The sequence below is a fragment of the Camelina sativa genome, chromosome 7 (assembly GCF_000633955.1).
Source record: "Camelina sativa cultivar DH55 chromosome 7, Cs, whole genome shotgun sequence".
Lineage (NCBI taxonomy): Eukaryota > Viridiplantae > Streptophyta > Magnoliopsida > Brassicales > Brassicaceae > Camelina > Camelina sativa.
The window spans coordinates 28,332,005-28,349,796 of NC_025691.1; the positions used below are offsets into that span (position 1 = coordinate 28,332,005).

The 17,792-nt window shown below is 31.7% G+C and overlaps 3 protein-coding genes and 1 long non-coding RNA gene across 4 annotated transcripts in view; 1 reads left to right on the top strand and 3 right to left on the bottom strand.

Annotated features, from left to right (window-relative positions):
* LOC104703034 (probable protein phosphatase 2C 21) overlaps window positions 1-628 on the bottom strand; it is a gene marked incomplete in the record, with an annotated part of 3,391 nt that extends 2,763 nt beyond the window's left edge. The window contains 1 exon segment of the mRNA XM_019227949.1: window positions 421-628.
* Window positions 3,471-5,124, top strand: LOC104703035 (phospholipid hydroperoxide glutathione peroxidase 1, chloroplastic). The gene is made up of 6 exons (XM_010418963.2): window positions 3,471-3,790; window positions 3,926-4,002; window positions 4,113-4,174; window positions 4,482-4,600; window positions 4,679-4,846; window positions 4,935-5,124. Exons 1-6 carry the CDS (start codon window positions 3,539-3,541, stop codon window positions 4,962-4,964), a joined length of 708 nt encoding a protein of 235 aa, XP_010417265.1. The 5' UTR covers window positions 3,471-3,538; the 3' UTR covers window positions 4,965-5,124.
* On the bottom strand, window positions 5,529-7,670 carry LOC104703036 (CBL-interacting serine/threonine-protein kinase 16). Its single transcript, XM_010418964.2, has 2 exons — window positions 6,818-7,670; window positions 5,529-6,286 (listed from the first exon to the last, which is right to left on the bottom strand). The coding sequence occupies exons 1-2, from the start codon at window positions 7,510-7,512 to the stop codon at window positions 5,611-5,613; spliced, it is 1,371 nt and encodes a 456-aa protein (XP_010417266.1). The 5' UTR covers window positions 7,513-7,670; the 3' UTR covers window positions 5,529-5,610.
* LOC104703037 lies at window positions 11,988-13,882 on the bottom strand. Its single transcript, XR_754123.2, has 2 exons — window positions 13,755-13,882; window positions 11,988-13,657 (listed from the first exon to the last, which is right to left on the bottom strand). It is a non-coding gene; the product is annotated as an uncharacterized LOC104703037 (long non-coding RNA).

Genomic DNA, 17,792 nt, shown 5'->3' on the forward strand with positions numbered 1-17,792 from the left:
AAAGGTAGCTTGAACAATTCAGAATCTTGTACAATCCGTTTTCTAGCTCATTGACTTGTACAAGATTTAGAGTTGACCTATCGAACTACTCAACAAAACAGAATCAAGAAAGAACCTAGCTTGACCCAATCAGAATCCTACACAAATCTAATCTCTTCCTCATAAACGTGCACAAGATTCACAATGGACTTAATCAACTCAAAAAAAAAAAAAGGAACACTACTCAGCAATCAAAATCAAAGAAAGGAGCTAGCTTGAACCAATCAATTCTCATAAACTTTGAACATGATTCAGAATCGGTTTAAAACAAGGGTTTGAATCGATTTGACCCAGATGCGAATATTTGACTATCTGGATCGATAAGAAAAAAAAGATTCAGATAGTTAGTAGCAACTTACATCTCTGGATAGAAGAAATATGAAAAAGGAAGAGCCTTTTGAGAGATCTTCAAGACCCGAATTCTGGAGTTTTAGGAGAATAAAACTCGATCGGGACGAGAAAAAGGAACAGAACCAACCACTAGAAAATTTTACTTGAGATCAGATGTACAATTCATTCAATCCATAAGGACAATAAAAAAAAAAAAGATAAGCGAAAAAAAAAAAAAAGTGTCTTCTTTTATTGGTCCGAGAAAACTATTTAAAGGTCTTCACTTTTTTTCACACCTTTTTTTCTTGTTACAATAACTACTTAAACTAAAAACTTGAGATGTGTAATCTTTACAGCTGTTATTTGATTCATCATCACAGCTTCAAGAATACATTTGTGATTACCATATTAATGAAGAATTTAACTAATTGTGGATTTCCTCCATGTAAATTGTCATCTTCATAACTTTCATATAAAAACCGTTTTTGTGGCTGGCTATGTATATTTTAAATATTAAAACATAAATATTATATTTTCTTCAAAAGAAAAAGAATATTAGACCAAGAAAATATTTTCTTGTATGGTAGGGAAAATTGCACACACAAATGAACATATCCCACTTTTTTACATGGCATTTAACAAAAGAGAAATATTTTTAAATAATACTCAAATAAGTTTTATAGACAAATATATCACTGGTTCCACACTTCCTAAAATAACATTATTTGATACAATTATAGTATTTTAAATTATTTTTTTAGAAGTCTGTCTTAGGTTTAGATTCTCTCTATTATATATTTTTTTTAATCAACCACAGATTAATTAAAATAAAATTCCAATCAGATCTGGTTGTCTAAGCAGAAGGAAAAAAGTTTTCAAAAGTGACAATAAGAACAAGCGATCTGATTGAACGATCCAAACAATCAACTTGCAAATTACTTTTTTTTTTTTTTTGCAACCTCATCTTGCAAATTACATGAGCGAGAAATCTAAGATAATAAGAAAAGAAGAAAGGAGGTATAGAGCAGGTGAAACTCATCTAGGAGGTTAGAGAACGTTGATCATTTTTCATGATTTTGCATCATTGCAACTAGCTCTATACAATCAGATTCAAAATTTTGACAATCTATTTTTCTCATGAGGATAACCTCCATGGGCGATAGTAATACTTCCATCTTCGTATGAAGGGTCTTATGTCCACTCTTAACATGTGGGTCCATCCATATCGGACAGTCGGTTTTCTAAGTTCGCGAGCTTTTAATGACTTGTTTATCGACTCTACAAATCATTACATAATATTTTCATGCGTTTGTCTTCACTCGCATAGTTTAAACAATCACTTTCCGGAAAGTCATCCATCCTAAAATTTCCCCAGCTCAAACATGCTTAAGTATGGAGTTTTTTGAGGACTGTTAACCGAATAGTTAAGTAAATCAAATCAATTCTTTTAAACTCTACACAAACGGATATCACAAAATATATATATCAATTTTTCCTTTCCATCACCATTCTTTCTAGCTATTTCCCATCACTTCTCAATTATGTTCATTTCCATGTGTAATCCAACTTGTGGTCGTCCTTTTATTCCTAGATCTGATGGCGGGTTTATCAAAAGTTATAACATAGAACACTCCAAAATCTAGAGTAGAAATATCAACAAAAGGTTTTTCCAAGATGCTACCGGTGTTTAAGTTTATTGTTATGTCATTTGGTTTGATAAATATCCAACAATATAAATGAATCTAATAAACCGAATACCGAAATATGTTTGCAACATATCAACAACTTTGCTATTGTGTTTATAACGGTATCTTAATTACTCGAACAATAACAGTAAACAAAAAGTTAATAATAATAATAATAAAAAAAAACCCCAAATTTTGATCACTCGCTAGAATAAAAACCAAATTTGGCTGTCGCATCTTATCTATTTGTTTTTGTGGCCCAGCATTGCTAATAAGTATTACAATAAAAAATAAAAATAAAAACACAATGGATAGGCATTGTCACCGGTAAGATTAGAACTATTCATTTGAGTACGACATATTTTAGAATAGAAACCAAAGTCAGATTATTAGGATAAGGAATTAAGGATAAGAGAAAGGAGCTGAACAAAAACAAATTCCATTTAAAATATAAGAGAAAGGAAATGAAGAAAAACAAATTCCATTTAAATTTTGGGTTTGGAACAAAAATATATATATTTTTTTTGTGCAAACAGGAACGAAAATATCAGAACACCAAATATGGGTCCAGTTTTTCGGTTCTCATTCCAAATAAATCATACTATATTAATTGAGAAGTACAAATATGAAACTAACCTTAAAATGTGTAACAAATTACATTCAATTATCATTAGAAAAATTTAATTAAGATTAATTAATTAATTAATTAAGATTAATTAATTAATTAAATATAATTAATTAAAAAATGAAAATTGAGGACACATAAAATAAAATAAATTGTAGAAAAGTAAAAATAAAATCTATTAGAATCAAAACTAATTTGTACTTTAAAAAAAAATAACAGCTACAAATTTTATCAAAACATCTTGCGAGCACGGATTAAAGTTTTTATTAAAAATCAAATGTAATAAAATATATAACAGTTCCGGCATAGATTTTAAAATTTAATAAATAAATAAAATAAAATATTTAGATATATTATCTTATCTATTTAAAAAATTTCTATTTTCCTTTTAGCCACCGTTTTTTAGGAAAATAAAACTAAGAAGAGATTTGAATATATTTAATACTTGAAGGTACTTATTACAACAATGAATGTTGTTTTTTAAGAGGTTTTTCAGAACCTTCATTAGTTATATTTAGTTGTTCTTTTTACATGTTAATTATATATTTTTACTTATTTTACAACTATAACAAAGATTGTGTTTAATTGACAAAGGTTTAAACAATTTTATTCATTATATACAATAAACATTTTTTAAAATATTAACAAACTGAATTTTTAATTACAAACCTTTATAAATAACATAATAACAAAATAAATTATTAAGAAGTATTAAGGTTTAAAGTATGGCTCAAAATTCTGTTTTTATCTTTTAATGTTTTTGGCACTATTATAAAAGGCTCTGGAGTCTCTCTCTCGCTGAACAGCTCTGAGAGTGGTCGAAAGGAAACAAAAAGTAAACTCGTCTCCGGTAACCAAAATGGTTTCTATGACTGCTTCTTCTTCTTACGCACCATTCTCTACAGTCTTCAACAGTTTGAGACCCAATTCATCTTCAACCTTTGTCATCCCTTCCTTCAAATTCTCCACCGGAGTATCCAATTTCGCGAATCTGAGTAATGGGTTTTCTCTAAAATCCCCGATTAATCCTGGGTTCCTCTTCAAGTCTCGTCCTTTCAGTGTTCAAGCTAGAGCTGCTGCTGAGAAGACCGTTCACGATTTCACCGTTAAGGTTTTGCTTCTTTTACTCTTTCTTTAGGGTTGTGTGATGTCTGCCTCTTTACTATAAATGGGGGGAATCTTCAAATTTGTATCAACGCCTCTAAGTATTTCATATTTACGGATTCATACTGTATTTTGGAGGCAGGACATTGATGGGAATGATGTTGCTTTGAACAAATTCAAGGGGAAAGTTATGTTGATCGTCAATGTCGCTTCAAGATGGTAACTTTTTTATCCTTTCTCCATCCTCTTGGTTGCGATTTCTTCTGCTCATAGTTCATGTAGAGGTTTCTGATGTTAAAGATTTGTGTGTGTTTCCATGAACAAACCAGTGGTCTCACATCATCAAATTACTCAGAGCTATCACATCTGTATGAGAAATACAAGAGCCAAGGTGACCTCTAATTCTATAGATCCTTGTATCTATCCTATCATTCTTTGTGTCAATCAATATGTTCCGGTCCTATTCTTGCTACTGCCAGTGTTACTAGTTCGCAGTTCAACTTAATATAATTGAATTTGAATTGTTCTGCAACTTTTGAACTGCAAGTCAATTCAGTATCTTTGTTGGGTTGATGGATAATCTCAATCCATCAGCTCTTCATAACTCATTTAGATTACGAATCTTGTCTTTATGCATTTAGCAAGGGCATCATAGCCAACTAGCACATCACAAACCTTTCCTGTTGTTCTGATTACAGGATTTGAGATTCTAGCTTTTCCCTGCAATCAGTTTGGTGGCCAAGAGCCTGGGTCAAATCCCGAGATCAAACAATTCGCTTGCACCCGGTTTAAAGCAGAGTTCCCTATATTTGATAAGGTAAAGATTATCTCTAAAAACATTCACTCTTCTCTTCTGGTTGGTTGCAGATCAGAATAAAGTTTTGAGATTCTACAGGTTGACGTGAATGGACCGAGCACAGCGCCCATCTACGAATTCTTGAAATCAAACGCAGGAGGATTCTTAGGTGGTCTCATTAAATGGAACTTTGAGAAGTTCTTAATTGATAAAAAGGGAAAGGTAGTTGAGAGGTACCCTCCCACTACATCCCCTTTCCAAATCGAGGTACGGTTAAGGGATATATACTTCGTATTTCGGTTCATAGCGGTGGTTTGGTTCAAGGTTTGTAACCAAATTTTCGGCTGTTTTACAGAAAGACATCCAGAAGTTGCTTGCCGCTTAAACACATTGCAAATGAGATTATGAGAGAGCATATAGAGGACTGATGGTAAAAATAACTGGAAACTGTGACATAGAGTGTCCGGTTATTGCTTGTATTATTATACCTTCTTACATTCCAAGTTGTACTAATCCCTTAATAATGTTTTTATAGCGGTAATCTATATTTTTTATTATATAAAATTTGATTTTCAAATTAGTAATTCACACCAACTCGACATGTCAGAGGTCTATAGATGATAATATATGTTAATTATTTGAACTATACATTATATAGAGATAGGAATAATGGTATAAAGTCATAAACTAAGATTAAGATAAAAATAAAAATAAATATAACTAATATATTTAGAGATAAAAGTAAACTTTTTAAACTATAATATTTAAATTCTTCTCGATTTTTATGATTTACATAATCTTTATTAATTATCGCGATTGTTGATTTTTAAATTTTTTGGTTGATTTCTGGTTCTCCATCTTATAAAAATAAAAAAAAATATTATTATATTGTTAATTATAAAAGTTTTTATAGATATATATATATATATATATATATATATATATGCAATTTCACAATAAGACAGTCTCGCTCTCGCACATCCCATGCCAAAAATCAAAATATTACAGCTCATGAAGAATTATTTAATTATTCAGTTATCATTAGTGGTAACCTCATCTTCATCATCATCACCTTGCCAAGACCAGACAATGTCTTTAAGAGCTGGCCTAACGTCATCCTCACAGAAGAGGTAGTACTCCAAAGTGTCCCCGGAGGATTTGCAGAACTCGACGACAGAGACTTCAGGAGCAACTTCGAAAACTTCCGCCGTCACGGAGAGCCTCCCTTTACGGCCTTCTGTTCTCCTTTGTAGCTTCATCTTGCAGTCTTTGACATGTTTCACCCTCATGTTCATCTCACGAGCCGCCTTCTCCAGCCTCTCCTTCACGGATATCGCGGGGTACTTGGATGTGAACATCCGCTTTGGCTTCCTTTTTATCTCGAATAGGTTGGAGAGGTCGAAACCTGAAGACATTGAAGTGATGAATTGGAAAGCGTTGAAAGATCTTGGAGAAACTCCGTCGTCTTCCTCCTCTTCGTACTTGTCTTTCTTCTTTTTCTTTGCTGGTGGCTCCGGTGGAGACGGGATTGTTTCGTCGATTGAAAAGGCTACCGGTGGTGTAAAATTCTTTCGGAACCATGGAATCATTTTGATCTCCGACATTGAAATGCGTTGTTCAGGATCCGGTACAAGCAATCTTGAGATTAGTTCCTTAGATTCTGAGGAAAACCACGGTGGGAACTCGCATTCAGCCTTGAAGATCTTCCTGTTTTTATTACAGATTGCGCCAAAAGATTCAAATCAAACAAGAAACAATACTTTGATTTTGATTGGTTCACATTCCGGTTCAACAATACTGTCACTATTGGACATGAAATTTGGATAACATAACCAATTAATATACCTTCGTCAAAAAAAAAAAAAAAAAAAAAAAAAAAAAAAAAAAAAAAAAAAAAAAANTTATCTTTTTAGTTACTATTACTCGAACAAATAATGTAAATACTACTATATTTTTTTTTTGTATGTGTATCAGTGTATGTGTGTGCAAACTTTTAAAGAATATATCATATACCCATTTTTTGTATCTATTGGTATTGGAATAAGTTAAATTGTCCTATTCAAATAATTGACCTAATCAAAACAAAATATATTTATTTTTTTTTAATTGAGAAGAATCTGGAAATCCAAGTCAAAGTGGACAGCCTTGGTTTTTAGTTCTCATTTGTCTTTTTAAAATGAATAAAATAAATAAATGGTGAGGATTGGTTAACCCAAAACCCGATCATGGCATACTTACGTGTACAATGTCATGACGTTTTCGTCGATAAACGGCAAGAAGCCAGCAAGGAGTGCATACAAAACAATCCCGCACGACCAAATATCCGCCATAGCTCCGTCGTATCCTTTATTCCGTAAAACCTCCGGCGCAACATAAGCCGGCGTCCCGCACCGCGTATGTAAAAGGTCGTCGCTGCTGCTACGTCTTCCACCTAGCCCTTCCGGCATCATCAAAGCCGAAAGTCCGAAATCCGAAACCTTGAGATCGCCTTCTCCGTCAAGCAACAGATTCTCCGGCTTGATATCGCGGTGGAAAACACCGCGGCTGTGGCAAAAATCCACCGCGGATATCAGTTGTTGGAAATACTTTCTGGCTAGATCCTCCGGGAGTTTCCCGTCTCTATCGATCATCTCGAAAAGCTCACCTCCGTTGACGTACTCCATAACGAAGAAGATCTTCTTCTTTGTAGCCATCACTTCACGGAGCTCGACAACGTTGGGATGACGGAGGAGACGCATGACGGAGATCTCACGTTCGATTTGCTCCATCATGCCACGACGTTTGAATGCGCGGTCTTTTTTGATGACCTTGATCGCCACGTCATCGCCGGTGGAGATCTCTGTTCCGTGATAGACTTTGGCGAAGTTACCGGTGCCGAGTAGTCTTCCGATCTCGTACTTGTCGAACAAGACAGTACGGTTTGATTCCTCCATTGTCTCTGAGACTTTGTTATATTATACTTACAAGTATATGTGAGAATACTTATGTAAGAAAATTTGTGACTGGTTATATTTATAAGCAGAAATGATTTTATTTATAAATGTATCTACTTTGTTTGATATGCGACGACTAAGTGAACTGTGAAGAAATGTTCTGTCCTTATCTGAACAAAGTGATGTGCATAAGCTCTGCCAGCACAATAAAACATGACCGAAGCCAAAAGAAGCGAAGCGAAACTAAATCCGGAAATTGAATTCAATTCTTACTCGATCGGCTTTTTGCTCGTTGTATTGAATGGTTAAAAGAGTAAAAAAATGGTTAAGACCATCTCCAATGGTTTTCCCTATTTTCTTTCTCTATAACAGAGAAATTATATAATAGAGGCATTTTTGCTTCAATCCACTTCTATTCTCATCTCTAAAATAGAGATTGCTATTTTTTCCTCTATATCTAGAGGAACTCTATTTTTAGAGATGAAAATAGAGGTGAGTTGAAGCAAATTTGCCTCTAAAATAGATTGCTATATTTTTTTCTATTTATAGAGAAAAAAATAGAGATGCATTGGAGATGCTCTAAAGACTAGTATGATCAAAGTAGATATTAAGTTATTACCAAAGTAAAGCATGTCAAAGAAATACTAAAGAGTGAATGGCCGTTTCTAATTAGGAAGATGCAAATATCCCCTATATAATAAAATAGATGTACACAACTTTCGTTTGTAAACTATATAATATAGATTATAAAATTAATTATTTGATTATTTGATAGGTTATATAGGTTATATGAGTTATAACAATTAGTTAATCTCGATTTAAAATCCTCTAAGACAGGATATTAGAAAGAATAAGATAAAATCTCTAAAGAATATTTAATTAACCATATATATAGGCAAACAAATCTAAAAAAATAATTACTCTTCCGCGGATTAAGAGTGATTTCCAATTATACTACAAAATAAACATATCAATAATCTATCGTTACCTTTTGATAAGGTATCATCTTTCGGTTCATGTCTTTTAATTTTATCATACTTATAATGATGATTATTATGTTTATACACATTAGTACATTACAATTCATGGGGTACTACAAATTAAAATATTACAAGAAGGGTTATATGATATGATGTGTTTGAATATATACTAATATAAATTTGAAATTTCATTAATTAGGTGCTCCACGGGTAAAATATCATTTCATTATTTTGTTAATAATATGAATATTAAATTAATCGATATATCTAATTAAGTTGATTAAATTAATATTGTAACAAAAAGTTAATTTGCGGTATACTGTGGGTTAAGTCATAGAATTAACAATCAAAATACAATATATATAATTTTAAACAGTAAGCAATTCAAAGAAAATTAACAAACAATTTTTTTTTTATCAAATAACTTAATTCGCGATGTACGGCGGGTCAAAATCAATACAAAATATACGTTCTTTCCATAAGTCATATTCAACATATGATTTAATGGCATAGTGTTTCATAAAAAAAAAACTTTTAAAACAAATAAAACAATCACATATATAGTGATTTAAATAAAAATTACAAAATAAACAGACGAAATTTCAATATGTGCTCTAGCAACGGGTCCATCATATTTAGCATATAATTTGATTGCATAATGTTTTATTCAGTTATTTACTACAACTTTAAAAAACAATCACATAAATTATATTTTATATAAAAATTACAATATAAATAGAAAGAATTTAAACTCGTGCTCTAGCACGGTCCTAATCTAGTAAAAGAATAAGAGGACAAATCACTCTAAATATAATATAAAAATTGGTTAGGAATTTTTTAGCATTAGGATTTGCATAAATTATTAGAACATATATCCAAAAAAAGAATTGAATGCCTCTTTTTATAAGTTTTAAGCTGGTGAAATTTGTTCTTTTAAAATTATATATAAGACATTCTAAAAATATTAAATTATTATTTCTGACATCAAATATATTAATTTTTTTTTCTTGATAAAGGGCTTTCAGTTAAAATGCATAGTGACCATTACAAGCTATGACACTGATTCATACAGTTTTCAATTAAAAGTATTTTTTTTTTAACTATGTCCAGAATAAAAGTCCTCTTCAACTAGTTATAATAGTGTTCTTGCATATTTCTGACCATATAATAAGTTGTGAAGAGTTTTCAGAATAGAGTTATTGATATTGATATATACTATAAATAAGAAGAGTAAATCCCCCCTATCCTCTTGTATTGTGGACGACATGAAATTGACGTGGAATAACCGTTAATGCTACGCATGTTTTGATGTGGATACGCATTAATTAAAAATAGTAACTTATCCCGATAAAATTTCGATGAACTGTCTTTTTTTGGTAAGGCAAGATGTGACCTTTTCTACTTGGCCCTTAATAATTTTTAAACAATTTTTTGACTTTTCTTTTCTCCCATATTTTTCCTACTTTGGAAGATCGTATCGGAAAGTGATAATCTCTCATACAATAGTAATAGTAGCTACCAAATCTTCCTTTTTTGCATCTTGCGTTGATAGATGCTTCATATTTTTCCAACACAAAGCTACAAAAAAAAACTCAATTTTCCCAATTGTTTCTATCATTTATTTATATGAATGATTTTCTTTAACTCGAGTGCATTTTCATATTAAAAAAAAAAGACAAATAAATTGGCCAAAAATCCTGAATGACTTATTAGAAATAGAGAAAACTCTGCATGTTTAATCCTCAAATTCAATCCAATTTACAGTCATATTTAAAAGAATGCATGTGTGATTGGAGGAAGAATAGAGTAAGTGAAATTAAATGAGCAGCAAATAGTAAGAAAAAAAAATTAGAGTAGTTAGTTTCACTTAACTGTTTTCAGGAAATTCAACTCCTGTTTCTTTCGCTGATATTATTTTCAAAATTTTCAAATTGATTGGTAAATAAAATAGAGAACAACCTAAAATTTATTTTTTCAACTGATATTTTTACTCCAAAAAATATTATTAAAACCTATTACACGCTTCACCAAAACTAAATTTTTTACCTTTCTTTATCCATGAGCTTTTTTATTTTCTTCTAAAATTTAGCTCTTCATAATATACCCTCTTTAGTTGTCTCGTTAGTTTCACATCTTCTTAAACAAAATATTTTATTCCATTTCTAGAGTTTCTACTTTAGGAATTATTTATATCATTTTGTAATATTTCAAATATCTCTCGGAGTTTCAGAAGTTTCATATTCTCTTTCCAAAACATTCGGGTACCATCACTTATCATAACTCTTTCACGGAAAGATTTTATAATTTCGGAACCCAAGTAAATTTTGGAAGAATTCTAAATAAATTTTAAATATATAAATAAATTTGAAAATTTTATCTAACTTAAGATTTTTTTTAGTTATATATATACATAACTGGTGTCTGTTTCATTTATTGAAATATATGATATTTTTGGCAGTTCTACTTAAGCTCATATTTTATTTTGCTGGGTTCAGGGTCGGTCCTGCCTTCACCTACTACATTCGGTAAGCTTTCTGCATCTAGCCGTCGTTTATTAAATATGAAAGTATGTTTTTTGCTGAAACACTCTTGGTTAGAAAAGGTTTCCATAATATGCCTACACACATTCTTCGTTCCTAGGTGACTCTTTTCTCACTTGTGGTAACAAGATTATAAAGAAGAGGAAAAAAAAATATCAGTTCCACCAGTCGTCACACTTGATGTTATGTGCTAACAAGAACCAATGATTCGTTTCCATCAATATAATTAAATTAAATACAAATATGAATGGATCGGACTCGGGAGTTTATATACGGCTAATTAAGATATAAGTACTCATTGTTAACGAACATACATAACAAATCCAAGGAACTTTGTGATATGTGTCATGATTTTGGACTCACGATTAACGCCAAATTTGTTTGTTCTTACGCAAGTTCATACTATAACAAAATATGTACTGAAAACGAAGGGTGACAAGGTAAGTTCACAACCGCCTATTGCACTGTTTTATGGCTAATTGCTAGATACATATGGGACTGCATGGATTTGTTCGTATTTTGTGGATCACTAGGTCGTCGAAACTAGCTACCGAAACCCGACCATGCCATGAATTTTGTAGGACATCATTAATCTGTCCAAGTCTAGTAAACAGTATATATAGTTGATTGGAGTATACCGTAATGAGAGTGAAATGATTTGCCAAATTCAGCTAAATTTAATAAGCCATCATTTGCAGCACATATGGTTTAAATATTGCATTACGTAGAATTTTTTGACCAAATGTTTAGGTGTTTCTACTTCAAAAAAAATCTAAAGATTAACTTCAATTACCTAGCTTTGTCCCGATGAATGAAAACCTAAAAATGTTGTTCGAGTGTATCTATATGTATTCTGCCAAAATACGGATCAATCCATATAATATAATTAGAGAAAGTTAATTAAGCTTTTTTTTTTTTGAACAACCGTTAATTAAGCTAAGAAGAACTTTAAATGGAGTTGAAAATGTCTTGAACTAGATAAATTAAAATAATATATAATTGGTGTTGTTGATTAAACTCAACATGTCAAGAAAATATCCGACTGTTGAGTACATGGATCTTAAAATTGTATGACCTACAGCTACATAAAAGAAAACCAATTGACTCTCGTAATGAATATATTGGATGAAAATGGAAGACTTGTAAGAAAAAGAAGTTTTGTTGATGAAACTTGGACACTTGGTGATAAAGAAGAATGCTTTAATTAGTCTCTTTTCTTTCATCGAATTCTATTTCTAAACATGGTTTAATTTTTCAATGAACTAGGCCTCGGCTCTTAATTTTCTTATTTTTTTCACGTTTGCGTTAGCATATGATCAAACAGAAACACAAAGTCCACTGTCTTCTAAATTTCCCAATCGCTTCACAAATATCAATACGGACTTCAATTAAAGCTGGAGCCTAGAGATGATGTGAGAAAGATGCAATCATAACCAACTGCAAAGAGATACATATATTTATTCCTGCAAGATATATATACATACACATTTGAACACATAATCATCGTGATTTCAGTCCAACGACTCACTTACCCAAGAAAAATGAAAGGTGTAAACAGTAGGACAACAAGTTAATTCTAGTGTTGATATTTTCTCGACAAACACCTAAAACATTCAACAGCATTAACAGTACAAAAGCGGAAAGACATGACACATCAACATGTGGCACTAATACAACAAATTCATACATTATAGGTTGTATTAGTTTGCATACAAAATGCGTGTTTTTTTTTTTTCTGAAGCAGTTGCATAGGAACATGTTCTCAAATTAATCTAACAAACCAAACCCTTAAAAAGAATATTCTCACAATATTCATGTAAACAAATTTAACATGGAATTAAATATATTATTTATATATATAGATGTTAAGTACAACTAATTATATACTAACATATAACTTTTTTTTGTTAAATAATAAGCTAATCATGTACCTCATGGAATAAAAATGTACGAGCCAACCATTTAAATAACAAATAAAGTAACGACTCATTCTTATAATGCAAATATCATGAAACACGCAAAATTAGATGATATGATCGCATGAATCAAATGACATATATATATATATATATAACAGTATATATACAAAGGGAACTACTAGGGATTAAAACGCCTCGAGAGACAGAGAGGAAAAAGAAACGATATAATATATACATAAATCGAGAAAAAATTAAGGACCATCCTATTAAAAAACTAGGTTACCATGCTAATCTAACTAAACCACGCGTTAACTCATAGATTAAGCTTTTTCGATAATACCCATCTCCTAAAACATAATGAATGTTTTAAAGGCTAAAGGTCTCCTCGAGCATGCAAGCAGATCGAACCAACATCTATACACAAGAACAAACCATCGTTTAGATCGTATCTTCTTACCTTATTTTGGAGATGAACAAGAAAGAGAAAGAGAGATTGTATATGTGAGAGAGAGATTGAGACAAAGAGAACAAGGACAGGCCAAAGAGATCAGCACCGGAATCTGACAGAAAGAGCAGTGAGCACGCAAGAGAAGCAAATGCAATGATATGCAAATTGCCTTTGTGTGCTCACTCTCTTCTGTCAGTTTCTTTGCTTTTCTCTTGTCCCAACCTCATTCACTCACACAATCCATCCAACTTCAGAGATCTACAAGATGAAACAAGGAACAAGAGTGAGATATCTGGTGTCAGATCTGAGTTTTATAACAAGAGAAGCAAAGAACCAAGAGAGATAAAGATTATACATATATATATGATAAGAGAAGAGAGATTCCAGTTAAGATAACCCTTTGGAAGATCAAATCTAGGGTTTTTTTTTATAATTTCTAAATCGAGGATAAAAACATAACCAAAAAAGCATAAAAGAAAAGAAAAAGAAAGAGAGTAAAGAAACAAAGATCTGATGAGAAGATAAGAGAAAACCTTATCTTTCTCTCTTTCAAAGAGTCGTACCTTTCTTTATGGCTTTTGTCGCTTTCTTTATCTCTCTTACATGCAAAGGGAACAGATGTCTGGCAAGGCATTGAATTGAACAGAACATTTGAATTTATAGAGACCTAAAAATGGCAACCCACAAGACTCCAATGAGCTTGAGATTTGAGAGTGAATAATGAATGAATGGTTCTACTTCTATTAATGGTGAAGGTATGTATATAAGATTAGGGACGAGTTTGCCTTTTCCCCTTTTTTTTTTGGCCAACAATATTACCTCTAATATGACTATTTAATATTCTCTCCGGTTTTTTTTACTTCTCGTTCTAGAGCTTTGTACCCAAATTAAGAAACTAAATCAATGTTCTATTATATTCTTTCTTTAATATATTTTCTAATTTTTTTATTGGTCAAATCATTAAAATAATTGAAATAAAATTGGTATTTTTGTCAAACATATGCATTGGAAATCTAAAATGATAAGTATTGGAAAACAAAATTTTTAGTCTGGAATGACAAGTAAAAAAAAACAGAGAGAGTATTTATTAATGGGCATTTACTTCCTCGTTGCCCTTAATTTGATTATTAGTAGTATTATTTTCCTTTTAATGTCTCCTATTTCCTTTGTTGGCGGAAGACCAGCACCAACAAGCCCTAAAAATGGAAATTTATAGAAGGTAAATTAAACAAAGTGTACGAGTTGATAATAGTTACTAAATGAGAATTTTGTTTCAACTATTGAACTTTTCCCTTCAAAATACTAGCACCCCTCGTTTCTAATTAGTCCAAGTTTAGAAAAGAAATTGGTTTAAGAAAATATAGATCTTTAAACTTTTTATGCATGCATGCATTCTTATGAATTGTAAACTTAGAAAAATAATAAATTAGTGTTACTGTTTTAGAGATAAAAACCATAAATCATAGAAAATAATGTATTTCTAATCAATTTTTAAATGTTTTGTAATGTATATAAAAAGTTATAATAATAGATGCGTATATATGAGCCAATTAAATTATGTTTTTTTTTCTTTTGTCAAGAAAGAACAGACAAGACTTTTTTTTTTGGTCAACAAACAGACAAGACTTTATGCCCTACTATTAAGAAAAAAAAGGAATAGATCGAGTATTTGTGCGCAGATTTAAACGATTATATAATTTATTTAACTATTATAGTTAAAATATTTATTAACAGTTATTTTTAGGTAGAGATATAATTAATTATGGAGGTTAGCATTCTAGATTTAGGGGTTAGTTTTGTAGTGTAATTTGATAAATTAGACATCCACATATAAAAACAAAAATTATGTGAAATATTATATATTTCAAATGAAAGTATGAAATGTACTGTTTCTTTTACCTTTTCCATTATGCTATATTCTTAACAAAATGTTCATTTATTGTTTACATGACTTTCTATTAATGTTCATTTATCAAATATTGGTTTCCATTAATGTTTTGGGGACAAGTTTCCCTTTTTGTTATTGTTTTGCCAACAAATTTTCTTATAACAGTCTCAAATAATGATTAACAAAAAGTGTCATTTTGACAAATATGTACAACTACAAGAAAACAAGCCTTTTGCGAGGACACATTGCGACGGAGTACAGCTCTCGCAAATTTGCGATGGATTTGCGAGGAATTTACTAGGAAATAAAAAACCATAGCACATCCCTCGCAAATTTGCGAGGAATTCAGTCGTCGCAAATCCGCTGCTCATTTGCGACGCATTTACGACAAATTCGCTGGGAAGGTCCCTTTCCTCGCAAATCCATCGCAACATTGCGACGATTTTGCGAGAACAAACTCCATAGCAAATTTGCTATGGAGTTGCGAGTGATTTGCGAAAGCCATAGCAAATCCATTGCAAAGTTAGGATAATAAGTTTTTATAAATATTACAAAACTTAATAGAATTATTCTGAAATACATTTGAATGTGTTCATAAGGTGAATTTACTAATTTTTAACATTATTTTGATGGTTTTTACAAATTAGATATTCAAGGTTTGCGACAAATTTGCGACTGATTTGCTAGAGCCATAGCAAATTCGTCGCAAATCCATTGCAAAGGACTCAAAACATAGCAATTCCCTCGCAAAAAAAACTTTAAACCCTTAACCCTAAACCCTAAACCCTAAAGACTTATTACATTACTATTAATGATTAAAAAAGATGAATCCAAAACTATTAATCAAAGATAGCAGTGCAACACAAAATTGTTAGAGAATTGGACAATTTGGCAAAAATTTGTCTCAATGTATTGAACATATATGTGATATAGTGTAGAACATCATCATGTTTAGAGTAAGATGCAAAATTGGACAATTTTGGAAAGTTTGATGATAGAAAAGAGTATGATGACACCATTGGACCTTATAATATACTTGAAAGTTAATTTGACTAATTTGTTACAATTATTTTGATGGTTTTTGCAAATTAGATATTGAAGGTTTGCGACAAATTTGCGACTGATTTGCTAGAGCCATAGCAAGTTCGTCGCAAATCCATTGCAAAAGACTCAATACATAGCAATTCCCTCGCAAATAACAACCCTAAACCCTTGAACCTTAACCTTTAAGACTAATTACATTACTAATAATTATTAAATTGATATAATTCAATATTTATAATATAAGATAGGGCACTAATGACAATTGCAAATCCTAAACCCTAAAGATTTTGCGAGGGATTTGCTACGTTCCCTCGCAAATTGGTCGCAAAAAACTCTAAATAAGAAAATTTATATTAATTATTGTTTGCGATGCTTTTGCGAGGGACTCTAGTAAATCCCTCGCAAATTTTGCGTTGGAATTGCGACGCCATTAATTTCCTATATAAGTAAAAAACCTAGTTTGAGCGAAGCTCAAACCAACACCCGCAGCCGACAAACCCTAAAAACTTCTCTTCTTCTTCCGATTTCATTCTTCTCCGGTTGTCTTCTCCGGTTGTCTACTCCTTTCTCCGGTTGTCTACTCCTCCTCTCATCTCTTCTCCGGTGTCTACTCCTCCTCCCATCCCTTCTCAGGTTAGTCTTGTCCTCCTCTCATCCCTTCTCCGACTAATCTCCTCCTCCTCTCTCTTCTTCTGTTGTTTTTTAGATGGGTTTCGATTTAGGGTTTGTCGATTTAGGGGTTTCGATTTGATTTAGGGTTTGTCGATTTAGGGGTTTCGATTAGGGTTTCAATTTAGGGTTTGTCGATTTAGGGGTTTCGATTAGGTTTTCGATTAGGGTTTCGATTCGATTTGAATAGGGTTTTGATTAGGGTTTTGATTAGGGTTTCGATTAGGGTTTCAATTAGGGTTTCGATTAGGGTTTCGATTAGGGTTTCGATTCGATTTTAGGGGTTTTTCGATTCGATTGGGATTAGGGTTTCGATTGGGATTAGGGTTTCAATTCGATTCGATTGGGATTAGGGGTTTTAATTCGATTCGATTGGGATTAGGGTTTCGATTCGATTTTAGGGTTTTTCGATTTAGGGTTATATCGATTTAGGGTTATATCGATTTAGGGTTCTAATTATATCGATTTAGGGTTTTTCAATTTAGGGTTATATCGATTTAGGGTTTCGATTAAGGGTTTTCGATTAAGGGTTTAATTTTAGGTTTAGGGTAACGATTTTGGGGATTTAATTTTGGGATTAGGGTTTCGATTCGATTTTAGGGGTTTTAATTTTTGTTTTTAATTTAGGGTAATGATTAATTTTACATGTTCTCCTTCTCTTCTCAGATGTCTTCTCGAGACCAAAACGGATCTGTCAACCAAAACCATTACACAAGGTTCATATCTTCACAAGGATTATCTCCTCCCGTCCCTTCTCGAGAGGTACGCTCTACTGGCTCTGCTCAAAGGCTA